General features: G+C 41.7%; 1 protein-coding gene across 1 annotated transcript in view; it reads left to right on the top strand.

The window, feature by feature from the left end:
• Window positions 1–8443: 8443 nt before the first annotated feature.
• The window catches only part of LOC118019981 (ankyrin-3), a 331347-nt gene continuing 314602 nt past the window's right edge, over window positions 8444–25188 (top strand). Inside the window, exon 1 of the mRNA XM_035019746.1 lies at window positions 8444–10300. Coding sequence (XP_034875637.1) covers window positions 10187–10300 — 114 coding nt within the window. The 5' untranslated portion in view covers window positions 8444–10186. The remainder of the gene's footprint in view (window positions 10301–25188) is intronic.

Below are 25188 nucleotides of genomic sequence, written 5' to 3'. Positions count from 1 at the left end.
AAACGGACCAAGACTCCCCAAGAGCTCTCAGATGGCCTGAATTCTGTATCCCTGCCAATCCGCTCTAGAATTTAATAACAACCATGAGGTGAAACTTGGGCCTTTCCTCATTGCTAATCCCCAAAACCATCTGGCCTTTCCCTTTCTCTGAAAAACAGTTGAATGTATGTGTTGGGGTAAAGGAGGAGGTTGGAGCTGAAAAAGAGGAACAGACCTATCATTTGTTTCTTAAAGGACAGTCCACTCTCTTTTAGGCAGATAGAAGTCCTTGGAGATCATAGCTCTAAGCTTGTCTTCCATAGTGTCCACATCTTTGCCACCTAATTGTTTGAAAATCACAACATTCATTAACTATTGACAAATGTCCAAGTTTAGTTCCTTTAGTGAAATAATGCCAAAAAGAAGCATGTACATCTGTAATCATGATTCTGATATTAAAAACAAAAAGTTATGCATTTTCTCTTTAATTTTCTATTAGGTTTTAGTAGAATATTAGAAATATGGCAGATACTCCGTAAATAGTTGTTTATTCCTGCTCTACAAAGGAATTGAAGTCAGTTAGTAGGAAATGCATAGACTATAATAGTAAATTACAAATAAAACATCAAACTTCCTCTGCCCTGCTCCCAACCAGGGGAGGAAATAGAATGCCCATAGTGAACCACGTGGCCTATGCAATGCATGGAGAATATCGTGGTTTTGGTCTCGTTGAAGGCTCATTCCAGGGCAAATGCTCCTCAAATGGAACTACATATGAGATCAGTTGTTCTACTTAAAATTGTTCTCTTACTCTCATACTACTGAGCACTTGTTGAGTTTGCGTGTCATAAATACGTGTGTAGAATTATGCTACTTCAGTAAGGGAGGTATCAAATATTTGTCAGTGAGTGAATTAATAAAGAAATTTAACTTGTCTGTACATGGGTTAGAAAAGCCAATAGTAATATGTCTTTCTATGACTCAAATGACAGTTACTATGTTCACATACAAAGGGTAGATGCTCATGGGTATTTTTGCAAATATACACACAGTCACACATTTATGCATGTACATGTGTATACACATAAATATTGCAAGCATCACGTTTGAAGAGTAGTGTCCATTCACTCTTTTTTTCAGAAACCCTCAGAACAGTATGTCATCAGCAATGTGATGCCTCAGAAGCGGGGAGGTGGTCAGGAAACTGTGGGCCTTGGGCCAAATCCAACCTTGTTTTTGAATCACCTACAAGATAAGAATGTATTTACCTGTTTAAATGGTTGAAAATGAATCAAAAGAAGAGTAATCCTTGATGACACATGAAAATTATGTGAAATTCCAATTACAGTATGCATAAATCAAGTTTTATTGAATCCTAGCCACATTGGCGTGTTAACCTATGGTCTCAGGCTGCTTTTGTGTTACAACAGCAAAGTTGAGTAACTATAACAGAGACCATCTGGCCTGTAGAGCCCAAAATATTTACTGTCTGGCCTTTTACGAAAATGTTTGCTGACCCCTACCCTAGAAAATACAAAAAATGAGTAGGATGGAATCTGCCTGACCACACGCCTCATAGTATTTGAAAAGATCTAGCCTCTACTGTGCCCCCCCTTTTTAAAGAGAAATTGGAAAAGGATAAGAAAATAGTTTTCAACTTTTATCTTTTTAAAAAGAGCCTCATAACCTATTTTCTCCAAACATATAACCTTATATCCCAAACAGAATATTTTGAATATTCAAGCTTTACTTTTTAAAAATTGAAGTACAGTTGGCATGATAATATTCTGTTAGCTTCAGGTGTGCAACATAGTGATCAGCCATTGCAGTCGACCCTTGAACAAAATGGGTTTGAACTGCACGGGTCCACTCACAGACTTTGATAAATACAGTTCAGTACTGTAAGTGTATTTTTTCTTCCGTATGATTTTCTTCATACTTTTCTCTAGCTTACTTCATTGGTAGATACAGTATATAATACATATACAAAATATATGTTAATCTACTGTTTATGTTATTGGTAGGGCTTCTAGGCAATAGTAGGCTGTTAGTAGTTAAGTTTGGAGGGAGCCAAAAGTTATAGGTGGATTTTCAACTGTGCAGGGGGTTGGCCTCCCTAACCCCATGTTGTTCAGTGGTCAACTGTAAATACATTACAGCGTGCTCCCCATAAGTCTAGTTGCCATTTGTCACCATGCAAAATTATTACCATATTATTGATTATATTCTCTGTGCTGCACTTTTCATCCCCGTGACTTATTTATTTTATAACTGGAAGTTTGTATCTCTTAACCCCTTTCACCTATTTTATCCATCCCTCTCCTTCTCCCCCATGGCCACCCCCGGTTCTCTGTCTTTATGAATCTATTTGTTTTTTTTCCCAAACTTTACTAACCCTTGTGATTATATCCTAACATGATACAATAAAGGGCAGGTAAAAAGGTACAAAGTTGTGGAACATACAACAGAAGGTTTAATTAGTCTAATTTATAATTGGCCTTCTGAAGCAACGTGAGAGGGAAAACCCACCAAGACTTACCAAGGTGTAGGACAGGTAGGAAGGGGACAAATCCTAAATGCACTTGCAGCCTCTGTGTGACAGACCTACCTCGATAATACCTTATGTTTACATGTAGCTGTTTTTGTCTAATGTGGTGATTGTATTGTTTCATAAACATTAGCTATCAAAACATACTAGTAAGAAGCAGATGCTGTTATTTTACAAGAGGAAAGGGCTATAAACTTTGCATATAGCTCTTTCTACAGCAGTAAGTCAGTGCCAAATCCAAGGAGGTAATTTTTTTTTTCTTTTTTGTCAGGTAGAAATCTCTGCATGATTGATATGGTCCACAGTATGATAAATGATGACGTGAGTTGTAGTGTGAATAGTTGACTGATTTCCTTTACAGCATCTGGCATAGTGCTTAGTCATTACTATACTACCCTTGGCCACTGTATATGGCCTCACAAGTCAATGAAAAATTTTCTAAAAATAAGAACCTTTGCTTTCTCATGTGCACCACTCCATCCCTCATATAGAGTTTTAGCAAATGATCACTGAGTAGGCCAGCAGATTCCTGAATTTTCAAATCCTATCTCCTTCATACCTTTGACTTTTAGTTTCCTCTTCAAAGAAATGTTTTGAAAGCAGACTTACTTCCTTACATCTTGACAAGAACACACCCATGGAAGAAGCACACGTAAATCCATCATTGCATCCTTATTGTAATTATATTTTGGCATCACAGTGTGTGTATGCTGGGAGAAAGACTTTAGAATTCCTTTCCCTTTACAGATGTGGGACTCCTGAGGAAGGATAAGGGACTTCTCTAAAGTCTTACAACTATATGTAGCAAAGTTGGGGTAAGAGCTGTTTTGCCTTACTTGCTTACCTGTGTTATCTTTCCTTTGGGCCACTTCAAATATGATTATGTGTAAACATTAAATAAAAAGGGTTTAGTGAAACATCTAAAGAATATCCTTTCCTACAATGTTACGTTTGGCTCTGAAACAAGGTTTATCTCTGCAAGATGCATAGGAAAATTTATTCTATTACAGAGTGGACATTCTCCATCAATCTTATTGGGATAGTTATTTAATCATAAGTTAATAAAAGGTGATAGAAGCTATGATTATCCAGATAGTTTAGGAGATAAGTGATACAAGAGCATATCTATTGTTTACCTTCAGTAATAAATATATTTGAATTGAGCACATTACTTGAGAAAACATTCACATTCACCATCAGCCACCACAATCAGTATCTTAGTTAGAGGGCTATTTTGGGGAATCACTACCCTAATAGAGTGAAAGACTCAACTCACTTGTCTCTTCACCATCTTGACTTATTTTTCCTGGAGAGTCCAAGATGGAAAGAAGCAGAGTCCATGAACAATGGTTCCCCATCTAGTCACTTTCAATTGGGTCATATGGCTTTATTTTCTTAACAACACGTGTTACCATCTGGAATTATCTTCTTCATGGATTTGCTTGCTTGTTGACTCCCCTGTCCCATGCTCATAAGAATGGAAGCTGCAGAGTGTGGGGCCTTTTCTGTCTTATTCTGCATTGATATCACCAGTGCCTGGACCCTAAAGGGAATTCCACATGATCTGTTCAGCACATGAGCAGTTGGCTATGTGTCGAGAGTGTGAGGGATCAAATTGTGAAATTGTAAGTTCTATGGATGGTCAAGAGAGACGTCGTACGTGACCAAGATAGCAGTCTTCTGAGTGCTGATCTCTGTGCTCTAACTTATATGCCCAGCTCTGCTTCTACAGCATCTGTACGCATGCTGGGATTGCTGGGTCACTTGTCTCTCTTCCATCGATTACTGGACAGCAGGAACCAGTCCCATTCACCTGTATGTCTCAGGTGCTGAGCACAGTGACCAACAGGTGAATGGGCAAGCCCCTGCGTGCATGAGTGGTTCTTTTAGCACACACGCCTGGGAACCTACTACTCTTTGTGCTTCGCCTTTTCAAACAGAAAGCCTAATGACTGACTGCTGAGTGTCTTCTCGTGCTCATTTGCAGAAATATCCACCTTTGGGAAGATCATGTCTGGCAAATTAGGCTCTTTTTGTTAGTATGAGCTCTTTATATAGAAAATCACTGTAGTGTGAGCCACACACATAATTTCAAATTTCTAATAGCCACATTTAAAGATCTTTTTAAAAAGTTAAATTTATTTTAATGTTTTATTTGAGTGAACATATCCAAAATAGTTTCAACATGACTCAATATATACAATTATTACTGAGGAGTTTTACATTGCTTTTTCTCATATTAAGTCTTGCAATCTGGTGTTATTTTATGTCTTCATTTGGATGCTAAATTATTGGAAACTTGATCTGTATTTTTCCAATAAAATTTGAAGTTGGAAAAGTCAATTCCTGTATCCAAATTGTTCCAAACACACTGCAATGTGTTCCAGTATCTGAACTGAGTACATTTTTAAATTTAAAACTCGGTTCTCCAGACATACTAGTCACATTTCAGTGTCCAATCGCCAGATCGGGCTGGTGGCTACTGTATGGACCAGCACAGATCACAAACTCTTCTTCAATATACGTTTCCTCTGTATCTCCCTTTATTTCCAAACACCCACAACCTTCTGTCACTTCAAATCCTAGCATTTTGGGTTCGTGACAGGGTGGTCCAGCCACATCCTCCTATAGGAACAGGGGCCCAGAGAGGAAGTGGCTTGTTCAGTACACTTCGTTTGCCCACCGCTCAGCACTCTGCCAGGCACCACCAGTCTACTCCGGTCAGAGAGACCCGGGGAAGTGCCCGTGGGGCTCTTTCGTGCAGAGTGAGGGATCCCCTCGTCCCTGCCGGCCAATGTGGCCGTGGTGGAGAGACCTTGGGGAAGCCTGTCCCTACTGCACGTGTGAGGAGGCCCCAGGCTACCAGCTGGCTGTGCAGCACTGAGGTGAGCCAGCGAGCTGGACAGACCGTCTGCTCCAGGGATGGAGGGCAGACGGAGCACGAAGACTGACGGGCCTGAGGCCAGCCCTCATGGATCCAAAGGTGCCACCCCACGATGGCGTGGGAGGGACCACCAGTCTTTCCGTGTGGTCCGGCGAGTCATTTTTTTTTCCCTTTTCTTTTTTTTTTTTTAAGCACTTCATGTGTCTCATCTGAAAATGAAGAAGAATATGTGATTATGAGTTGAGAATTTCCCAAGGTGCTTTTTTGTCATTTATTACCATTGACAGGTTTAGTGCTTGTTTTCTTTCCTGTTCCCCACATTGTTCAGAACCTGCTCAAGGTCTCTTGACATCATCTTTATCTAGGATGCCAAAATTAATGAAATGACGACGGATCCACTTTTCATTGTGAAGGAAAAATATTTTGACTCTTACGGTGAGGTTGCTCTGCTTCTGAGAAAACTGAAGTGGGTGCAGCACGGATAGTTTTCATTCCATCAAAACACACACTTTGCTCATTACCGAGAGCACAGGGTAGGTTTGGGAAGGTACAGCCTCCCTGGCAGATGAGAACTCTCTCTTTTTTTTTTTCTTTCTGTTTCCCATCCTCCATTTTTCTTTACACTCCCCATCCTCCCCTTCTCTACATCACTGTGTAATATATTTTTTAAAGTGCACAGTTATTAAAACTTCAAAATGACCAAGAGACAGTATCCTCTTCATAGAAATCACGTACATTGTTTGTGTGTCCACCCAGCTCACCAATGTGGAGACACAATACAGAATGACAACCGAGAGTAGTCAAGTTACTAATTGGCTGAAGTAATAGAGTTTGTCTCAAAATCCTGACAAGGTGTAAGCTTAAACTGTGAAGAAAAATTACCCTCACTGGCATCTGAAGTCTGTAAAACATTCTAATGAGTTGACTTGGTTTTGTTTTCAGTGGGATATTTAGTCATAAATCTTTGATTCCTGGATTAGAAATTATTTGGGTACAAACATTACTCCAGCTGCCAAGCTAGAAAGTGATTTTTTACTGTTTTGTACTAGTGTTATACTGTAATGCACAGATAGGAAATCCTGTAAATAAAATTTGTCACTTCTGGGAAGAACCCAGGAATTATTTTGGGCAGAATCATAAGGAAAGTTTTTGACTTAAGTTCTGGCAACCAAGGTCCAAGCAAGGAAAAGACCAGGACTCCTCCTTGCTGTAGGATGCTGGTTTTCAAATTGCTCAGCCAAGCTGCCTTCCACAGGAAGGGTAGGGGGACATAAAGCTGGGCTCTAGGATACCATTCCTTCAATTCTGCTGTTATGTTGATTATAATTGCCTTTCCTATAGGACATTCAAAGAAGGATTTCTGCTGTGAATAAATTTGAAGGATCACTTTTACTTTATTTTTGAAAGGATGCTTTGGGAATTCCTATAGCTGGAACTTTTATAAAACCAGAACAGATTCCCCTCCCCCGCTTCCCTGGAGAGAAGTGGCTTAAGTATAGTCTTTCTTTAACTTTGAACAGCTTTGACATTCCATGCCTAGGCCATCCCCATCCTGTGTAAGTTCTGTGCAGTACACCCTCATGGCCAGTGTCAGGGAGTGGGACTGGAAAAGTTACCGGGTATGCAGGCGGTAATTGATGTGATTGAACCTTGCATCTCCTTCCTGCTCTCATAGACCAGCTGCCCTGCTCAGATATACACTCTTGTACCTGCTGCACCATCCGTTTTACTTAGAAGATTCATACTAGTTCTGTAACCTTGCAGAAGAGAGCGAACTCGAGTGGAGAAGTTTTAGGAATCTTCAACCAGAGAATCAAGTTTTTAAAAGTTCTTTTCATGTTTCATTTTCAGCTCTTATAAATAGCTTGCTTTCTAGAATTATTGATAGAACTCTCAATTCAGTTTGGGAGGAAAAAACCTAGTATTTGTGGCTATCATGCGTAAATGCCTTTGTATTGAGAATAAGTACACAAGAAGCTGAAGAGTTACTTGTCAGGGTGTAGGCTGGGCAGGGAGAAAAGAACTAAGACTTTAGTAGTACAACAATCAAAATCGTAGACCCACAGGGCTGCCTTCCTTGGCGGTATTGCTGTTAAAAGTTCTTCTGGCTTAGAAATGGAGGACAAAAGCCCACATTTTCTGTAAGAAAGAAAATCTAAACAAACCTTAGAATTTATTTTTTGATGGGTTAACCACTTACTGAGATACTGCAAAATCCAACATCACAAAAAGTTTCTATTATGGCGACAAAAGTTATGATGGATTCTCAACTTCTGATTAATTTGAGGGAAACCAAGAATTATTCTAGTTTTAAAAAATACCTGTGGCCCGTTTTCCTAATGTCCAACTATGCTTTGGCTGAGATCAATGGGAAAGTATAGCTTTGCAGCCTCAGACAAAGAGGTTACTCTGATCAAGGTTACTTACATATTTTAAAGTATCATTAGTGTCTATAAAGAAGGAAAAAAGTGTCCAGGAGCTGGTGGGAAACCAGCCAGTTCTTTAGCTGGCTGTTCTCTTCAGCTTGCAGAAAATAAGGAAAGGAAATCATATGAATTTTCCTCAAAAGTACAGGATAATTTGTATAAGGGGAGACTGTACAAAAGTTCTAATTTTAATTTTTTTTCTCCATCCCACCTATTCCTATTACAATAAAAAAATTATTCTGGTAGAAAACCACTTATTTATTTATTTTTTTAAAGATTTTATTTATTTACCTGACAGAGAGAGAGAGTGAGAGAGGGAACATAAGCAGGGGAAGTGGGAGAGGGAGAAGCAGGCTTCCCGCCGAGCAGGGAGCCCGATGTGGGGCTCGATCCCAGGACCCTGGGATCATGACCCGAGCCGAAGGCAGATGCTTAACGACTGAGCCCCCCAGGTGCCCCGAAAAACCACTTATTTTTATTACTAAGTGATTTATTACTGTGATTTGTCACTTTTGGATCTGAGTCTCATTTCATTCCCCTCCTTCCTTTTCTCCTCCGTTTTGCCAGATGATGGTTTGCTAGGCAAGGGAGAACCTTTCCAGAACTCTTTCTTCCTGAAGGTAGTTTGTGTGGGGAAGCAGCACATGAGCATCATCAGCACACGAATAGGCCCCTGAGAATGGTTTGACCCATGTGGTTTTCACGCGGTTCACAGTGAGGCCCAAGAGGAGTGTGCCGTCCATTCGCAGCAGGGCCGGAAAGCCATGGGCCCGCCATCTTTCCCTTTCCGTTGCCTATCACTGCCCGCCAGAGGGTCAAGCCCCCTACAAGGGGACGGGGAGGAAGATCTTTGATCTCCAAGTCTAAAACGTAGTGGGTGGATGTTGTTTGCAGGAGCTCACACTGGAGGTTCTTTATGAAGCAGGTGAACAACAGCTCCAGAGAACCCCAGCCGACTCTTCACGTGGCGCCTTTGGCCTTCTTGCTTCAGCTTTCACACATGTTAGCCGTCAGTCCTGCAAAGCCAAAAGGACCAATCTCTAAAGTTACGGACTTCTTGTATTGGAAGAAGCACGTGGCCTCATGGTATTGGAAGTACACATACTAAGTCTCTTCAGTGGAGTATCATCTTTTCTCCCCCTGCTCATTTTCCTGGTGCCTTCAGGGTTTCCTACCAGTGCTCAAGTGTTTTAGGTCCAGTCTACCATTCAGCCATTTCTTGCTAAAACCGTGTGAATCGCCTGTGTGTATACATGATTCCTGACTTCGTCCGTTTCTTCCGGTGTGTGCCTCGGCAGAACCACCCCGGCAGGCCTGGAGAGTGACTGCTGCTTCACTTCACATCATGAATATTCAGAGGCTGCAGTCAGTGAGGACTCAGGTGGCAAAAATAGTAAGGTGATGGAAGCAGCCCCTCACGTGAAAGCCAGATCTCCATTTCAGTGTCTCCGAACCCCTGATTGCTGCACAGACTGCCCGTCCTCGACCCGTGGACCACATGAGAGGAGAGTCCTGGGGAACTCCTATGAATCGGGCATCTGTTCCATACACCAACATGCTCACGTCTTTCTGTATGATGTGTTGTAATCAGCATGTTGTTTTTAAAAGACAACAGGCCCTTCTGTAGTCCTCGCCCACAAAATGCATTTAGGCAGATAGTTCAGCATAAAGGACGCACTGTTGAGACCAGCAATGCATGCATTGTTTTCCCCGTAACGCGGTCAGGATCTCCAGAGCAAAATTTAGTGCATTTTGTGAAATCTTATTTTATGTATTTTGTCCCCATCAGCAGTTAAACTCAAGTAGGAACGGCTCCATTCTCTTACGGGTTAAATTATGCTCTGTGCAGAACTAGTGGTGATGTATAAATTGCAGCCCTGTCTTTTTTTCGAAGGATTCTAAAATAGGTTTTCAGAATTAGTGCTGGATTTTCGCTCCTGCATGTGTGGTGACTCTGGACTTTTTCCCTTCAGAGAAGCATCCTTTGCAGCATTCCCCCTTCTGAGGAATCACTTAGACACTTCCAGCTGGTGGCAGGGGATACGGCCATAATACAGCTTCCTCTGCCCCAGCTGTCTTTCTCACTACGATAAATGCATTACGATGGCTGCACTCTCGTGTAAAGGTTCAGGTGGAGGAAGGTGGAGGATGAAGTCTGGAAACCGTCTTTTGGGTTTTTAAAAGCTTCAGCTTCTACAGCATCTTTGCATTTTGCGCGTGTTCCTGCTTCTGGTCAAAGGTTTCTCTCCAGTGATTGGAATGCTGCTGTAAGCCTGGCTAAAGGTGCCTGAGGAGATCACCTTATAGGAGGAAGCCCTGCGTGCTTGAGAAGCTCTTTTTAAATGCATTATGGCTCATGCAGCCTCACAATTAAAGAAAAACAGGGATTTAGAAATCAATGCTGAAGAAGAACCTGAGAAAAAAAGGAAACACCGCAAACGGTCCCGGGATCGGAAGAAAAAGGTAGTGGTCTCTGCCAGAGCATATAGCTTGCCTGGCTTTTTTGTTTTAATCTCCTCCTGGCGTCTGTTGGAGGCATGAAGGGCTATTTTTACAGGCTGTGTAGGGGCTGAATTGGGAACAGATGATGAAGCCCACCGGTCGGGCATGGCCGCAGGACGGGCGAGGCGAGGGAAGGTTTTATGTTGTGTGGGGGTGATTGCAGGGCTGATGCGGAAGGTGTGCTTCCACCTCGAGGAGGCTGGGGCACGCCGGCAGGACACAGAAAGGGGGTGCAAGGGAGTGAAAAGTAGTTTCTTCCCAGCCCCATCAAGGTGAAACGGACTCCGGGGACTTGGGTTTGAGGGAGAGGCCGGAGAGCCAGTCTTGGTACTTCTTGGAGGTCTGGCTCGTGGAAAAGGAGCTTTTGTGCTAGAACTACTGTCACTCGCGTGCGTTTCTCAGGCAGATCTGTGACCTTAAAGACGGAGCAGAAAAGTCATTTCCTGCTTCGCGCTTTTCCGCCTTTCTTTCTTTCCTCTTGCCCCTTATTTCTGTAAGGTGCTGCTCCTTAGCTTGTGCAATAGCAGTAAGCTGCCAGAAATAACTTTCTTTTGTTACATGAGGCTAAAATCACTGGGGTTTGTTTTTCTTGGCTGGGGGAGAGGGATTATCCTGGATGCAGGAATTCCCATGGCACCAGTGGTGGGGACCCGCAGGCTTCCACGCTGATTGCTTCTGATTAAAGCATGGGCATTGATCATCCCCAACTGATATTCCAAGGTGGTGGGGATGGGGGGAGGAGGAAAATTCTAGGTCAGTGGTGTTTTATTACAGCCTGAGAGTACTTACTGAGTGTTTAGCGACTGTGCCCTTAAATGTGACTCCTAGGTACCGGGTGGGGAGTGAGGGCCCAAAGCACTTTTCCTCCATGGCAATTAATAAAAATTGACTAAAACTCTGTGATCTGAATATGAAAGTCAGGTCATAAAGCATTTTAATGGCTCTTTGTGAGAATTCCCAAGGGAAAGATCATCTTAATTTGCTCTGAGCAGTGATGCATGTGCCTTGTAAATGACATGCCGATTTCATCCACCACATGTACCTCTCCTCAGGGATGATCAGGAATATTTCTGGTGCCTTTGCCGTTTTCTTCAGAGTTAGGATCAGTAAAAGAAGCCTCTCTGCCATTTGTTACGTGGCAGGCTCGATGAGATTGAGTTTGGAGGGCTACATTTGCTTTGCTGCAAGGTGGTTCATATAGATTGTCCCCCCTTCAGTAGTCTTGTAAATAAACTTCTTGGATATATTTTCATGAAAGTACGAACTCAGGTTGCATATTTCAAAGGCTTGCACAGCAGAGTTATGGAATTGCCATATCTGGCTGGGTTCTGGTCTAATTGTACCGTGTCAGGTTGTCTGTGCATAGGTCACTATGGAGTGCCCCCTCTCCACACATCTTTGCCCACTCCCACCACGATAAACTGGCTTCTAAGGACCATGCGGGAAGGGACATGTGTTTGTATAAAGATACAGCGTCACCACTGCTGTTCATACCCTGTGTAAGAGTTGTTGGCTGAGCCAGGCTTTTGCACCACAGTTTCCTGTGGTGATGACAGGCCCGCTGCCTTGGGGCCTGGGCCCCTGTTTGACTTGGAAGCAAAATCGGGAAGGGGCCAGGCAAAGGGAGCTTCTGGACTCACTGAGCTGAAGCAATTGCTTTGTGGACCAAAGTGCTTTGTTAATGAGTACAACAGAGTCTGTCCAATGTAAATCTCTTAGCAACCAGAAGGGAACATGGAGAAATATCAATATCGCTATGTCAACGTGTAAGCAGATTTAAATGTTTTGTTCTCAGGACAGTCACAGAGGTGATCCAGAAAGTGGCTCGGGGATAACACTTCCATTGCTGTTGTACTACTAGATTTATGACACAGTAAGATATGCATATTCCCTCTCAAAGATATATGTATTTCAGGAGATTTAAATATTCCTAGTCCAGTGATTTCAGGGACCACTTTCAAAGTATGAAGTCAAGATTAGATTACTTTGAAGACATAATCTAGATTCTTTTTTGGTCATATAGCATATGTACCACAAAGTGAATTGTTTTGACTTGGTGTTTCTTTTTCCTACCTTTTCCTAAAGATCCTAATTAAGGCTCGTGGGTTACTTTGCTCCGTATTATAGGTCCCATGTCAATTGGAAAAGCTGCTTTTATATACTTTGTGAGTTGTTATGGGGTTCGTTGCTCTTGCTCATATGTAGAAATATCCTCTGGGATCTTTTAATTACATAAGAGTAATAGTGAGCAATCTCCTAAAATCACAAAATAGACAAACTTAAGAAAAATGTAAAGAGTATCTAATTTGTAAAATAAGGAATTTGGTTCATGGTACCCGTGTAGTTCAGGTCTGAGCAAGCCCAAGATGAACCTTTCCTGATTCTATCCATATGGCATAACATCATACAGTATGGGATATTACTAAGCATTATAATCAAATCATAATACATGCATAAAATCAACACTGCATTCACATTTCATCAGTTTAAAAAAAACCCCACATTTGGTCTATTAAGAATATTGATAACCATGAATAAGTGATTACCAATTAAAAAAAATAGGAAACTTCTAGGAATTTATAATGACTTGAATTTTTATAAGGGTGTGTTTTATTCTTGCCATAGCAACTCGTGTCAAGAAAAAGATCTTCCTATTTGTTAAAGGAAATACACCTAGATGGATGAACCCTTAATCTTTTTATCACCGGTTTTTCTGACTTGAAGCAAAAAAAAAAAAAATCCAAAAAACTTTTCATGAGTATTTTGTTTAAAAGTTTCTTTCTACTGCATTTACAAATCTCCCTGATGCATACTTTCCCATCGCTCTTCCCTGATAGATTTTTCCCTTCCCTCTCTTCCTCTCCTGATGGGCTGCTGAAGCTGGCCGTGAGAGGGTGGTGTGCCCAAGGTAGATGGAGTGCCTTTGAGTGGGTTAATATTGGATCCATGCCCTGACTGAGCAAGTTGCAGAGAGGAACTCTTTATATCCCCTGCGCTGAGCAAGGGCCTGGCCCACGGGCGCTGGTCAGTAGACGACCCAAGCTACTCCTATGGATTCATGAGGGCTAGAAGTCACAAATGCTCTCAGGCCCACATGTTTTGCCTTCTCTCCACGCAAACTATAAGATACGTTTCAATAATGAGGGGTATTAGGAGAATTGACCTTAACTTATTCAATAATTTTTTTTTAATATTCACAAGTATGCTTGTATATATGTATTACATCCTATAAAAAATTTTTGAGGTGATCTAAGGAAATGTACACTAAAAAAAGAAACATTTATATATGTATCACTGACATAGGATAATATATACTGGGATAAAGTGGCATTCAATTTTATGGTTAATATCGTTTCTAATTATTGACGTCAGACTCATACGGCTACTCAGTGGTAGAGCAGGAATGAATATTCATTGCTTCATTTTTGCATTCATGCATTCATTCAGCAGACATTTATTGGGTGACTTCTGTGGGTCAGGCATGGCATCCGGTGGTGGAAGCAAAGCTAAAGGAGGCAGAATTGCAATAGTACAGTAACTCCCTGCAGAGCGAGGAGAAAGATATGAGCACCATCAATCACCCTACATAACATGTGGAAAGGGAGCCACAGGAGCCCAGAGGAAGACTCCCAGTTCAACTTGAATTGGTGAAGCTGAGCCTTGGAGGAGGAGTGAGCAAGATAGGCAAGGAGGAGGACAGGAGTCCCATGCCCAAAGTGGTGGAAGTAAGAGGGAATGCTCAGGTGTGTGAGAAACAAACATTAATAAAGAGCAAAGGGGATGGGAGTGTATGGCAGGAAAAATGGCTGGAAAAGTAGTCCGGAGCCAGGTCCTGAAGACCTTTGTATGGGCTTGGAAATCACCCTCTCAAAGGAGAGGGACTCGAACCCACTTGAACGGCGGTGGTAGGCTGGGAACTGAACAGCTGCATGGTTTAGAACCATCCCTCGGGTGTCCATGTTGCAGACAGCAGCCGGGCTAGTGGTCCGGAAGCGCTGGTGGTGATTCGGGAGTGAGAGGCTGAGGGGCTGAACCAGGGCAGAGACTGTGACAGTGTAGAGGGGGTGTTGCATCCAGGAGATATTTAGGGGAAGACTCAACAGAACTTGGCAATGGACCGAACGTAGGATGTGAGAGGGAGAGATCGGATTCTAGGGTGACTGCCAAGTTCCTGGCTTGAAGCGGAAGATGAATAATTAAATTTCCTGGATTCAAGTCTTTTCTCCCAGGACATTTTTTGACCACTTAAAATGTACCAGATAGGGTTTTAAATTGCTTTGTAGGTGGAGGCTCACTTAATCTTTACAACAAACCTACAAAGAAAGTATTTTTATCATCCCCATTTTACAAATGAGGAAACTGAGGCACGAACCCATTAAGCTTTTCCTATACTGTTTAGTGGTACATCTGAGATTCCAGCCTGGAACGTCTAACTCTAGCTTATGCTCTAACCTACAGCACGAAACAGCATATGTAATTAATATTTTCACAGCTGTGTATCAAAATGGACTTGATTCAGAGAATCTTCTAAGTGATCAGCTATTTCCTAGACATCGGGAACCTCAAATAACAAGATTTATATCTCTAAGTAACCCAGTGCAGTATGAGCAGTGTGTCTGTTTTTCTTCTCTTCTGCAATAGACTTTTTTTGAAGATTATTTATTTATTTGAGAGACAGAGAGAGAACACGAGCAGGGGGAGGGGCAGAGGGAGAGAGCGAGAATCTCCAGCAGACACCCTGCTGAGCATGGAGCCTGACATGGGGCTCAATCCCACAACCCTGCGATCATGGCCTGAGCCGAAATCGAGTCGGACGCTTAACCAGCTGAGCCACCCAAGGGCCCCCCCTCTGCAATAGATTTTAGTGTTTTACCTGAAGAATTTCTTTTTAAAATTTTGAACATAAGTGGAAAATTACCAACACCAGGACTTGAGATCCTCAAAGACATGTTGCTATAATAACATAACAGTGCCTTAGGTGCTTGCTGTATACCTGGCGATGTGCAGCGTAATTCCCGTGGATTTTTTCTACTGTTTTTTCTCACACCTTCTTTATGAGGCAGGCATTATTTTCATCCCCATTTTTTATACCTAAATGAAGACTTAAAGAGAATAAATAACTTGCCTGTGGTCATACAGCTCATACGTGTTGGGGCTACACTTAAATTTGGGTCACAGGACCCATTTGGAATCTGTATTTAACCCACTGGGTTTATTGTAATAAAAATCTGGCAGTCTCTTTTAGGATTAAAGCAGTGTACGGATTTGAGAATAAATTTCAGGAGACATAAACAATTGAGTATTATCTCTTGCTGTAGATGCTTAGTGCATCTATAATGCAAACGTATAGACATTTATAGGCCTTCACCATGCCTAGTTTCCTATGCACCTATGGCACCATGATGTGAGATGCCAGGCAGGGGGAGGTTTTGGACTACAGTGACTGGACCTTTGAGGGAGAGGATTGGGTGGACCTATATTAGATAAAAGGAGCCTACTCTGTTTCTGGCTGTGCTGAGTATGTAGACTCCAGAGGTCTATAGAGTCTAATTTCTCTATTAGCATCCTTGATATTCTGCACTGTAATTATGAGCTTGCATATGTCTCACCCAGGAGACTGTGAGGGCAGAGGAGGTATCATATCACCTACTATAGAGGTAGGTGCAGAGTGGGTAGTAGATGGGAGGGAGGTGGACAGATGAGAGGCAGTATCACGCAATAATTAAGAGCATGGACTGTAGAGGAAGATTGTCTGAGTTCAGGTCTTTGCACTCGTAGCTGGTGTGACCTTGGGGAAGTTATTTTACCTCTCAGTGCCCCAATTTTTTACCTGCAAAATGAATATAATAATAGTACATACCTTTGTCAGAGGGTTGCAATGAGATCTCAGTGAATTAGGATTAGAACAGTGCTTGGCACAAAGCAAGAGCCACATAGTGGTAGTTGTTGCTGTTGTTATTGATATTCATAAGGAACAGAAGAATGAATGGACTGTTTCCAACCTGAGCCTTTAGGGATTGTGCCAACAAGTCAACTCACTGAAGCCAGGCAGGTCAGCTCCCTAGGAGCACGCTGCTGCCCCATCTCCACTCTTCCTCCATTTGGAAGAGGATGGATGGAACTCATAGAAAAGTTGTAAACCTTTGTCCTTTGACATTCCATAGCATTTAGGAATAAGGAAGCAATTAAATAAAACTTGTCTGCTCATTGGTTCTCTGTGCTCTCTCTTCCTATCGTGATACATCTTTTTATTCTCAAAGTCATATGTTCATTTAAAAAAAAAACACTTTCTTGCTCTTGATCAATTACCATTATAATCAGTGCAAGATCATGTTAGTATAAGTTATACATTTATTAATGTCTGAATATGTTATTTAAAATTTTGTTAGTTTTGTCATCGGCAGTCTATAGCTATTGAACTGTTTCTTCATTACTCTTCAGGTTCATGGTCTTTTCTGTCTCTTGATTTGCCTTTGGCAAGATGATATTGTATTGTGTGTATGTGTGTTTTATTGAATCTCAATGTGGAAAAATGTTTGCTTTTAGTAGGTATGTTTGAGGAAAAAGAGGATTTGGCAGTGCTTCATAATTTTTGTAGTTATATTGTTAGAAAAAGATACATTAATCACATCACATTTTACCAGTGTCTCTTCATTTAATAAGAATGTATTGTGTGCTGACATTGTGCTTGTCACCATGCTGGGGACTGGCAATGTAAAGGATGGGACCTGTAGGCCCATCTACATGCTCCTTTTTTTTTTGAAGATTTTATTTATTTATTTGAGAGAGAGAGAGAGCTCAAGAGGGAGGGAGGGGGAGTCTGATGCTGGGCTGGATCCCAGGACCCCGAGATCATGACCTGAGCTGAAGGCAAATGCTTAGCCAACTGAGCCACCAGGTGCTCCTACCTGCTCTTTTATATTCTGCTTGTACTACTCAACACAGGTAGGGGTGAAGGACTGGAGAAGAAAAAAAAAAAAAAAGATGCTAACAGTATGTCAGAGTGTTATCCACATGTTCAGAGGTTTTAGCCTAAGCTTAAGTTTGTTATGTAACTTGCCTCAGTAACAGAAATAACTGGCCTTGTAATTGAGCTCTGTATGGTTCTAAGTCCCTGGCTTGGGCCATCAGAATAGATGGATTAGATTTTTAAATGTGAGGCTCTTACTAATAGACATCTATGGTGAATTCTTATGTGAAGAGAAGAATAATCACTGTTGGAATGTTAAAAGGTAAATTATTTAGTATCTGAAATTTTATAAATTATTTATCTTTCACTGCAAAATCTAAATATTGCCTAAATCATTACACTTAAATTAGTGTACATTTAAGTTAGTGCGCATTTAATTTTAATTTTAATTTTATTTTTTTTAAGATTTTTTAAATTTATTTGACGCAGAGAGAGAGGGGGAGAGAGGGGGAGAGCAAGCACAAGCAGAGGGAGGGGCAGAGGAAGAAGCAGGCTCCCCCACTGAGCAGAGAGCCCGACGCAGGGCTCGATCCCAGGAGCCTGGGATCACAACCCGAGCTGAAGGCAGCCACCTAACCAACTGAGCCACCCAGGCACCCCAATTTTTATTTTTTTAAAGATTGTATTTATTTATTTGAGAGAGAGAGAGTGAGAGACAGATCATGAGCAGGGTAGAAGGGTAAAGGGAGAAGCAGACTCGTGGCTGAGCAGGGAGCCTGACACATTGCTCGTTCCCAGGACCCTGGGATCATGACCATAGCCAAAGGCAGACACTTAACTGACTGAGCCACCCAGGTGCCCAAAATAACTTTTAAGAGGAATCCAGTCGCTGAAACAAAGTAGAATTGTTCACTTCTATCTGTTGATTGATGAATAGGTTAAACGTTGAGGGATGACGTCTAAATACAGTGTGACACTGTTGGTTGTATAATCCAAATAGTATCCTAAAGAAAATACTTGCATAGAAAGGTAACATTTGAAAACAAGGAATCTGCTCTAAGTTTTACCCAGACTATGGTGTTTCTAGTTTGTCTAAATTAAAAGTAGAAGAATTGAAAGCAAATTAATGGAAATGAAGCCTGGACCTTTCACATATATTTCAGATTTTTCTGGTGCTTATCCCCTTCATTGAAGATAATGCTATCCTGGACCCAAAGTGGCATCATGAAAAAGAATGGCCCATCATCGTCAAATATAGGAGCTGCCTATAAAAAGTATAGATTTCAATTTAGATTTAGTTGGTTCCAGTAAATTATTTCTCAGTTATAGGTGACCTTTCTACTAATTAGGATCGTATCATCAGTTCTGTTTGAGTTTATATGAAGCCCATTAGAATGGATAGAGACTAACATTCTTATGTGCCCGGCCCATAGCTTGCCCTTTGGCAGAACAAAAGCCAACCAGTACCATCACCATAGAAGGAGAAGGATATATGGACTGTGTGGAAAAGAATGGGAACAGAGAACTTGGCCAGAGAGGGTTGGAATTAAGTCCAAAGTTTTCTAGTGACTGGAAGCCAGTGACACTAAAACATTTATAACTATATGTAGGTATCTCTAAAAACTTCATAGTTTCAATACTATGAACAGCATTTTATCCTAGCAAAGTACAGTTTTCTAAGAGGTCTATACGATTGAAGAGGGTAGGAAAATATGGTAAATTTTGTTTACTAGAGGATTAAAAACATTCATAAAGCAGGCGAGCAATAAGGAGAAAGTTGTGGGGAGGGGGATAAGTTTTACAAACCATGGTGATGGAAAGAATGGGCTTTTGGCCTCGATAAGAATTCATATTGCAGGTGCCACTCATTAGCTGTGTGGCCTTGAACTAAATTTCTTTGGGCTTCAGTTTCCACATTGTTCAAACCAGGATATTAGTCCTTTACTTGCATACATACTGTAAAGAGTAGAAACACTGTAAAGGCATTTTGCCAAGTTCCTGGCATAAATAGAGACGTTAGCAAGGGCTTCCAGCCTCCCTTCCTTGGAGCATGGGCTCTCAAATGTAACCGGTGACTATAGCCAAGAAGCAAATGGACGAGCTGAGTAAATGAGGGGATGCTTTCAAGAACTTTTATACCTAGTAAGCACTCAGAAAAGTATTTGGTGGATGAAATTTTACTGATAAACTGGTATCCTCAAAAAGTCATTTGAGCCCTGCAGTTCAGCTCTTTGCAAACTTTTTTACAGCCCTCAGGGAATTAAATCTGTCATTTTGAGAAATACTTCCAAAGACTCACATGTTAAATACATTCTTCTATTCATTAACACTATTATTAATTAGCTTCTCTCAGTAGTTAAATGCTAGCCTAGGTTGATATTAAAGAAAGCTTAAGAGGGGCGCCTGGGTGGTTTTTGAAATGAGTATATTCCCGATGTCTTGTGTTTCATGCTTACTGTTTTCATTTTTTTTTTTAAGATTTTATTTATTTGAGAGAGAGAGAGAGAGAGAGAACGAGCAGGGGTGGAAGGTTAGAGGGAGAGAGAGAGAGAGAGAGAGAAGCAGACTCCCTGCTGAGCAGGGAACCTAACGTGGGACTCAATCCCAGGACCCTGGGATCATGACCTGAGCCGAAGGCAGATGCTTAACCAACTGAGCCACCCAGGTGCCCCTCATGCTTACTGTTTTTATGAGAAAGCTATTGAAGAAGCTGGTTTTAAAGAACTCAGGGTCTCAAAACAGACTTATTTTCAGAGGCTAAATTAGAAATTCAAAATAATTTGTAGAATGGTAAGAAATTAGCAGCAACATTAAAAAACAAAACAAAACAAAACAAAACCTCCTTGAGCTGATGACACTGATAAATGTTGGAAGTGAGTCACTAGGCACCGCCAGATTCTCAGCCAGGAGAGCCAAGACCTCTTAGGCCTTAGGAAGTGATACTCTTTCTATTTCCTTGACGGTAAGAACAATGAGTAAAAAGCTCAAATTTGGGAAAGGGAGTAGGCAAAAATTGGAATCTCAAAAAAATGGATTGATTATTTGGAAAGGACAATTTTAGGCTTACTAGCACACTTTAGTCTGAATCAATAGGGACCCTGCTAGCAAAGTTAGGCTCCACTTACAATAAAGTAATTGGCAGGTGTGGAAGGCTGTTCTCTTGGTTAACGCTTTGAACCTCTGAGTTAGATGGCTTTATTCTCCTTTTGCAGATGAGCAGATTGAGACTCTGACACTGAATTTAACAGTAACAGTGAACAGACAGAGGCAGAATTTGAACCCCTTTCCCCCCTTACACTATTCTGCTTAGAGATGATTCACCACTCATGTCAGATTCTTACATTTGGAGAAAGCTTTTGCTTTTATTTTTCATTATTTTCTAATCAGTTATTAAATCATTTTTATGCCTCCCCATTACCAATGTTATTGTTCATTTGTTTTATGCGACAAATACTAGATAGGAAGTACTTTTTAAATAATGATGCATGACTTAAACCCTATGTTTTTATCCTCACATGTTACATGGGGACATTAAATATTACTGCAAAGCACAGAGCAATTTTGAATCAGGTACAGAAAAATCGTAATTGACCCTGGCACTGTGGATTTACCATTGTCTAGGGAAGCAACATTAGTCAAAGCCATAATCTTGAACAATGCATTTTGTTTTCTATTAGTCCCCAAAATGCCCAATCTCATAATTCCCAGCCACATTCCTACTACCTAGCTGCTTAGGGGTGAATGAGAGAGGATGTGCCTGAAGGTTCTGAGGTCACCGAATCCCCACACTGTCCACTGTTTCCCCCCCCACCCTGCCCCCCTCCCCTTCTGTAAGGACCTGCTCTCCCTCTGTGCAGTGGTTCGGCCACTGCAACCTGATTCAGTAACATAATGAGTGTATTTACTTAGCTCTGTCAACACTCAAAATGCGTTTGCCTGCCTCGAAATAAGAAGATAATCACATTGATGTTGAAAAGTGCTGAATGCAATTAATTTTTTTCCTTTGAAGAGTGGCCATTGTTAAGGATCCCTGCTTTACTATGCCTCTTCAGCTGGAGTCGTTCTTTGCCATCTAAAAATAAATGGTTTTGTGTACACATTTATTCTAACCACATTTATTCCAAAGAGAATTAATATATCAATACCAGTGATACAGGCATGTGAAACTCACATATTCACTCATCATCATTAGTGTGGAATTAATCATCCTGGTAATCCTCCTCAATTCCAGTCTGTGATTCATTTCAGAAGGTTTTGATTGTACCTCATCTTAGCTGAAATTAGGTGTTTGAAGGGGACCATGAATACATTAGAATTGGTGTTTTCCCTGTAGACTGTGTTGTGACCTAGCTAACACGAGCATGGTATTCCACAGACACTGAGCGTGCTCAAGGCAGCCTCACTTCTCCCGCTCCACTGTGTGTGGATCCAGTTCCTGGGCTTTGTCCAAGCTCTCCACCAGAGAGCTTGTCTCCACTGGCTGGTTGTAACTTGATTTTACATAACATGTTTCAGTGGATTTTTCTGTGGGATCAGATTAAAATAATTACATAGCCATCCAGTTGGCATCTGATAGGCATTATCTTTTTGTTTTCTGGTGGATTAGTTAAGGTTTTGTTTGCAGTGTCAGGAAGGGAGAGTGTTCTTAGGTGCATTTGGCATTCTCGGCTTTGACCTGCTTTCCTAGAGCTGCTTTGCAGCTTTAGCGGAACCTAAATTATTAATGCGATCTGTGCTGTATCTGCACATAGGGCTTAATCCAGCCTTTTTTTTTTTTTTTAAGTGCTGCTGGGGATCACTGAAATAATAGGAAAATTGATTTTTGGAGGCTACGTGGAATGAGGAATGGGCCTGGGTGTGAGCCGTGAGTCATGGAGGCTTGGGTTTGAGGCTCCTGACTGTCACTTCTTTGCTGCATGGTCCCCAGTTGGTTACTTGACCTCTCTGAGCCTCTGTGCCCTCATCCACAATAACACCTAGTACAAAGAGATGTTGTGAAGATAAAATTAAATTGAACATGAAGTGCCTGGCACAGGGCAGTGATTCAGCCAATGTTAATTCCTCCCACTTCCCTGCTCCTTCCTCTTCCCCTCGTCCACTTGGAAAAAATGAGTTTATTTTATGCTGAGTGTATTTAGGGAGAGTTGTCAGTTAAAATGAGGAAAGTAAATTCACTGATGGTCATTCCAAGCAGGGTAAAAGTAAATACAAATTATATGCATGTGTGTATGTGGAGAAAAATATGTATTTATATAAAATGTAATATTAATAATTATATGTACATACACATATATATGTGTGTGTATATATATTAGATATATTCCAAATATTTATTATTCATATATATTCTACATAAGGCAGTTAAATCCAGAGCCAAATTGCTCTTACTTTCCATTAGAAAGAAATGGGGTTTCTGGAGAGAGCAGTGAATGTGGTGCGGGGTGTAGGAACACCTGGGTTCTGCGCAGGTGCGATGCCTTTGCCGGGATCGCTCCATTCAGCTCCGGCTCCTTCTGCAGCAGCGCCCCACCTCCAATGCAGGTGTCCCCGTAGCTTTTCTAAACTGAGTGAGAAGCCAGTCCTTTTTCCCTGGGTATGCCCTAATGGATTTACCTCTGCGTTAACAGTCTCCCTCTGGCAGCTAGCTGCCACTTGAATCCCAGACTGAACTCTACTTGGAGGAAGCTGGTCAGCAAGAGTTCAGTTTCAGCGGCTCTCCTGAGAGGGCTTCAGAGACGGTCTGTGATGTGTGTTTCCTCGGGACAAATGCAGAGAAGTAGACAAACTGTGGGCAGACAGGTTTTCTTGCTAAATATTACCTCCAATCAAAGAAGACTTCTTTTAAGAGCTTTTGGCGTATTGAATACCTGTTTGCCACCTTTACCCCCTGCTTGATTACTTGTCATGCCCTGGGGCATCTGGCAGTCCTCTTACCTGCGTCTTTCCCACCATGTGAATAATTGATGTACATCGTAGGTGGAGCATTCCATACAGGGAGGCTAAGGTCACCCAGAGAAAGCATTACTGTTACCATTTTGAAATGGGTTTTTCCAGTATTTTTCTAAGCATGTATATACGTAGTTTCTTCTTCACTCTTCTTCTGTTTTCTTCCTTTCCTTCTCTTCCCTCTTCTTTCTTTTTTCCCCCAAATTAATGGAGATAATGGTAGTACCTCCTCTTTTGTTGCCTCATTTTTTTCCCATGGAACAATATAATGTGAACGTTATGTTTATGTCAATAAACATATTTTTGTAAGGTTTTTAATGCGTCTTTGGTGTTCTGCTTTATGGATGTACCAGAATGTATCCAACTAATACCTTATTTTTGTATATTTGGTTCATTTCAGTTTTTGTTATCGTGAAAAATGGTACAAAGGATAATAGGGCTTCATCTTTTTCCACAACTGAAGGGTTCTCGCTTTCTGCTCTCCTTTCTGGCGACTCCTTAGCCAAGCACTCTCGGTCCTTCATTCTGAGGCCAGAGCCCCATGTACCACCTCATTTTCCACAAATACGCTAGTTGACCTTACTTGTCATTGGAGGGGACGGTCTTTCCCTTTCCCAGAGCGTACATACCCTGGCTTTTCCACCACAGGCTTCGTGCCGTGTGGCCTGCAGCGCTTCCCTCCCCCATTCTCCTCCAGTGGGGGGGTCCTTTCTTTCCTCGTACCTGGTACAACTCTTTGTATCTCTTAGGAACGCTATATGGAGCTATAGTCCTTTGTGTATGAAGGTCTCTAGGTGAAAGAAGTCCCAAGTCTCGATTTTGAATCTTGGCATGGCCCCTAAGTTTGCACCTTCAGCTGCTCTTTCCATGGCTGTTCTTTGTTGAGAACCGTGACAAGGTGGCGTGGAGAGGCTCCAGCGGTTTCTTCGTGCTCATCTGGACTACTGATTCCTTGGAGCAGGCTTACTCCTAATTCCTAGTGTGTCCTCTTCCAGGCCACCTTGGCTCTGTCCTGTTAAATGAATAAATGGCAGTGGCCACACAGCTCTCTGCCCAGGATTCTGTGCTTTTTCTCCAGATTATTGGAGGCCTGTGGCTGTCAACTGGCAAGAGAAGAGGTTCTGCCTTATACACCGGGGGGTTAGTGTGAGCAGCCAGCCTTCATTGTTTGGGGCTGGGGGACTTCCCAGGATGGGACATCTTCAGTGATAGAACTGGGACAACCCCAAGGGTGTATTAGAACCGGTGGCCTGTGGTGGGGCTAGGACAAATCGTAGAGTGAGGAAGAGGTCCTCTGTACTCCCTGCTTCTAAAACTCTCTTGGCTTTGCTAACTTGAAGGGCTTGCCTTCCATCTCCTCCTTCTCCTCCAGGAGTCTGTAACCCATTTTTGTAATTTCCTGTCATCAGTGGGTGTTACTTCTTCCTAAATTTTCAGTTCTCTCCCGAGCATTCAAGCACAGTGGACCCTTCTGCATGCCATGCCATAGTGCATATAGGGAAGTACTTAAATCTAGCTTTGGGCAACTCCTGCTTTCATTATATAAGGTCTCATCTAGGACCCGGTTGCTTTTGCTTTACTTTTATTTTATGGGCTCTTCAACTCCTTGGATCATGTGTTTTACTTCTTAAATTTTTTTTTTTTTCATCTTTGGCTTAAATTTATTTTTACCACCACTCAAATTTAGATTATACAGTACATACAGGGATTTTTGTTTTTGTTGTTAGTTTTATACACTCTTTAGGTTTAGGGAAAATTGCTCAGGGCAAAGGAAAGATTAAAATATAGGCAAAGTGATTAAAAACCCTAGCACTATCACCTTATTTTTATCATTCCCAGCTTGGACTTGCCAAAGCGGTCTCCTCCTCCACCATGCCACTTGAACCAAGGGAAGGAGACGTCAGCCTTCACCCCATCTCTCCCAGGGAGAAGCTCCTCGCCTGGGTGCCTCCTTCCACCAGGCAGTGGGGGACTGGACACAATAAAGAACTTT

The sequence above is a fragment of the Mirounga leonina genome, unplaced genomic scaffold, assembly GCF_011800145.1.
Source record: "Mirounga leonina isolate KUSES-001 unplaced genomic scaffold, KU_Mleo_1.0 Mir_109, whole genome shotgun sequence".
NCBI lineage: Eukaryota > Metazoa > Chordata > Mammalia > Carnivora > Phocidae > Mirounga > Mirounga leonina.
Note: the sequence above shows the minus strand (reverse complement) of the source record. Positions and strands in the feature narration are given on the sequence as shown.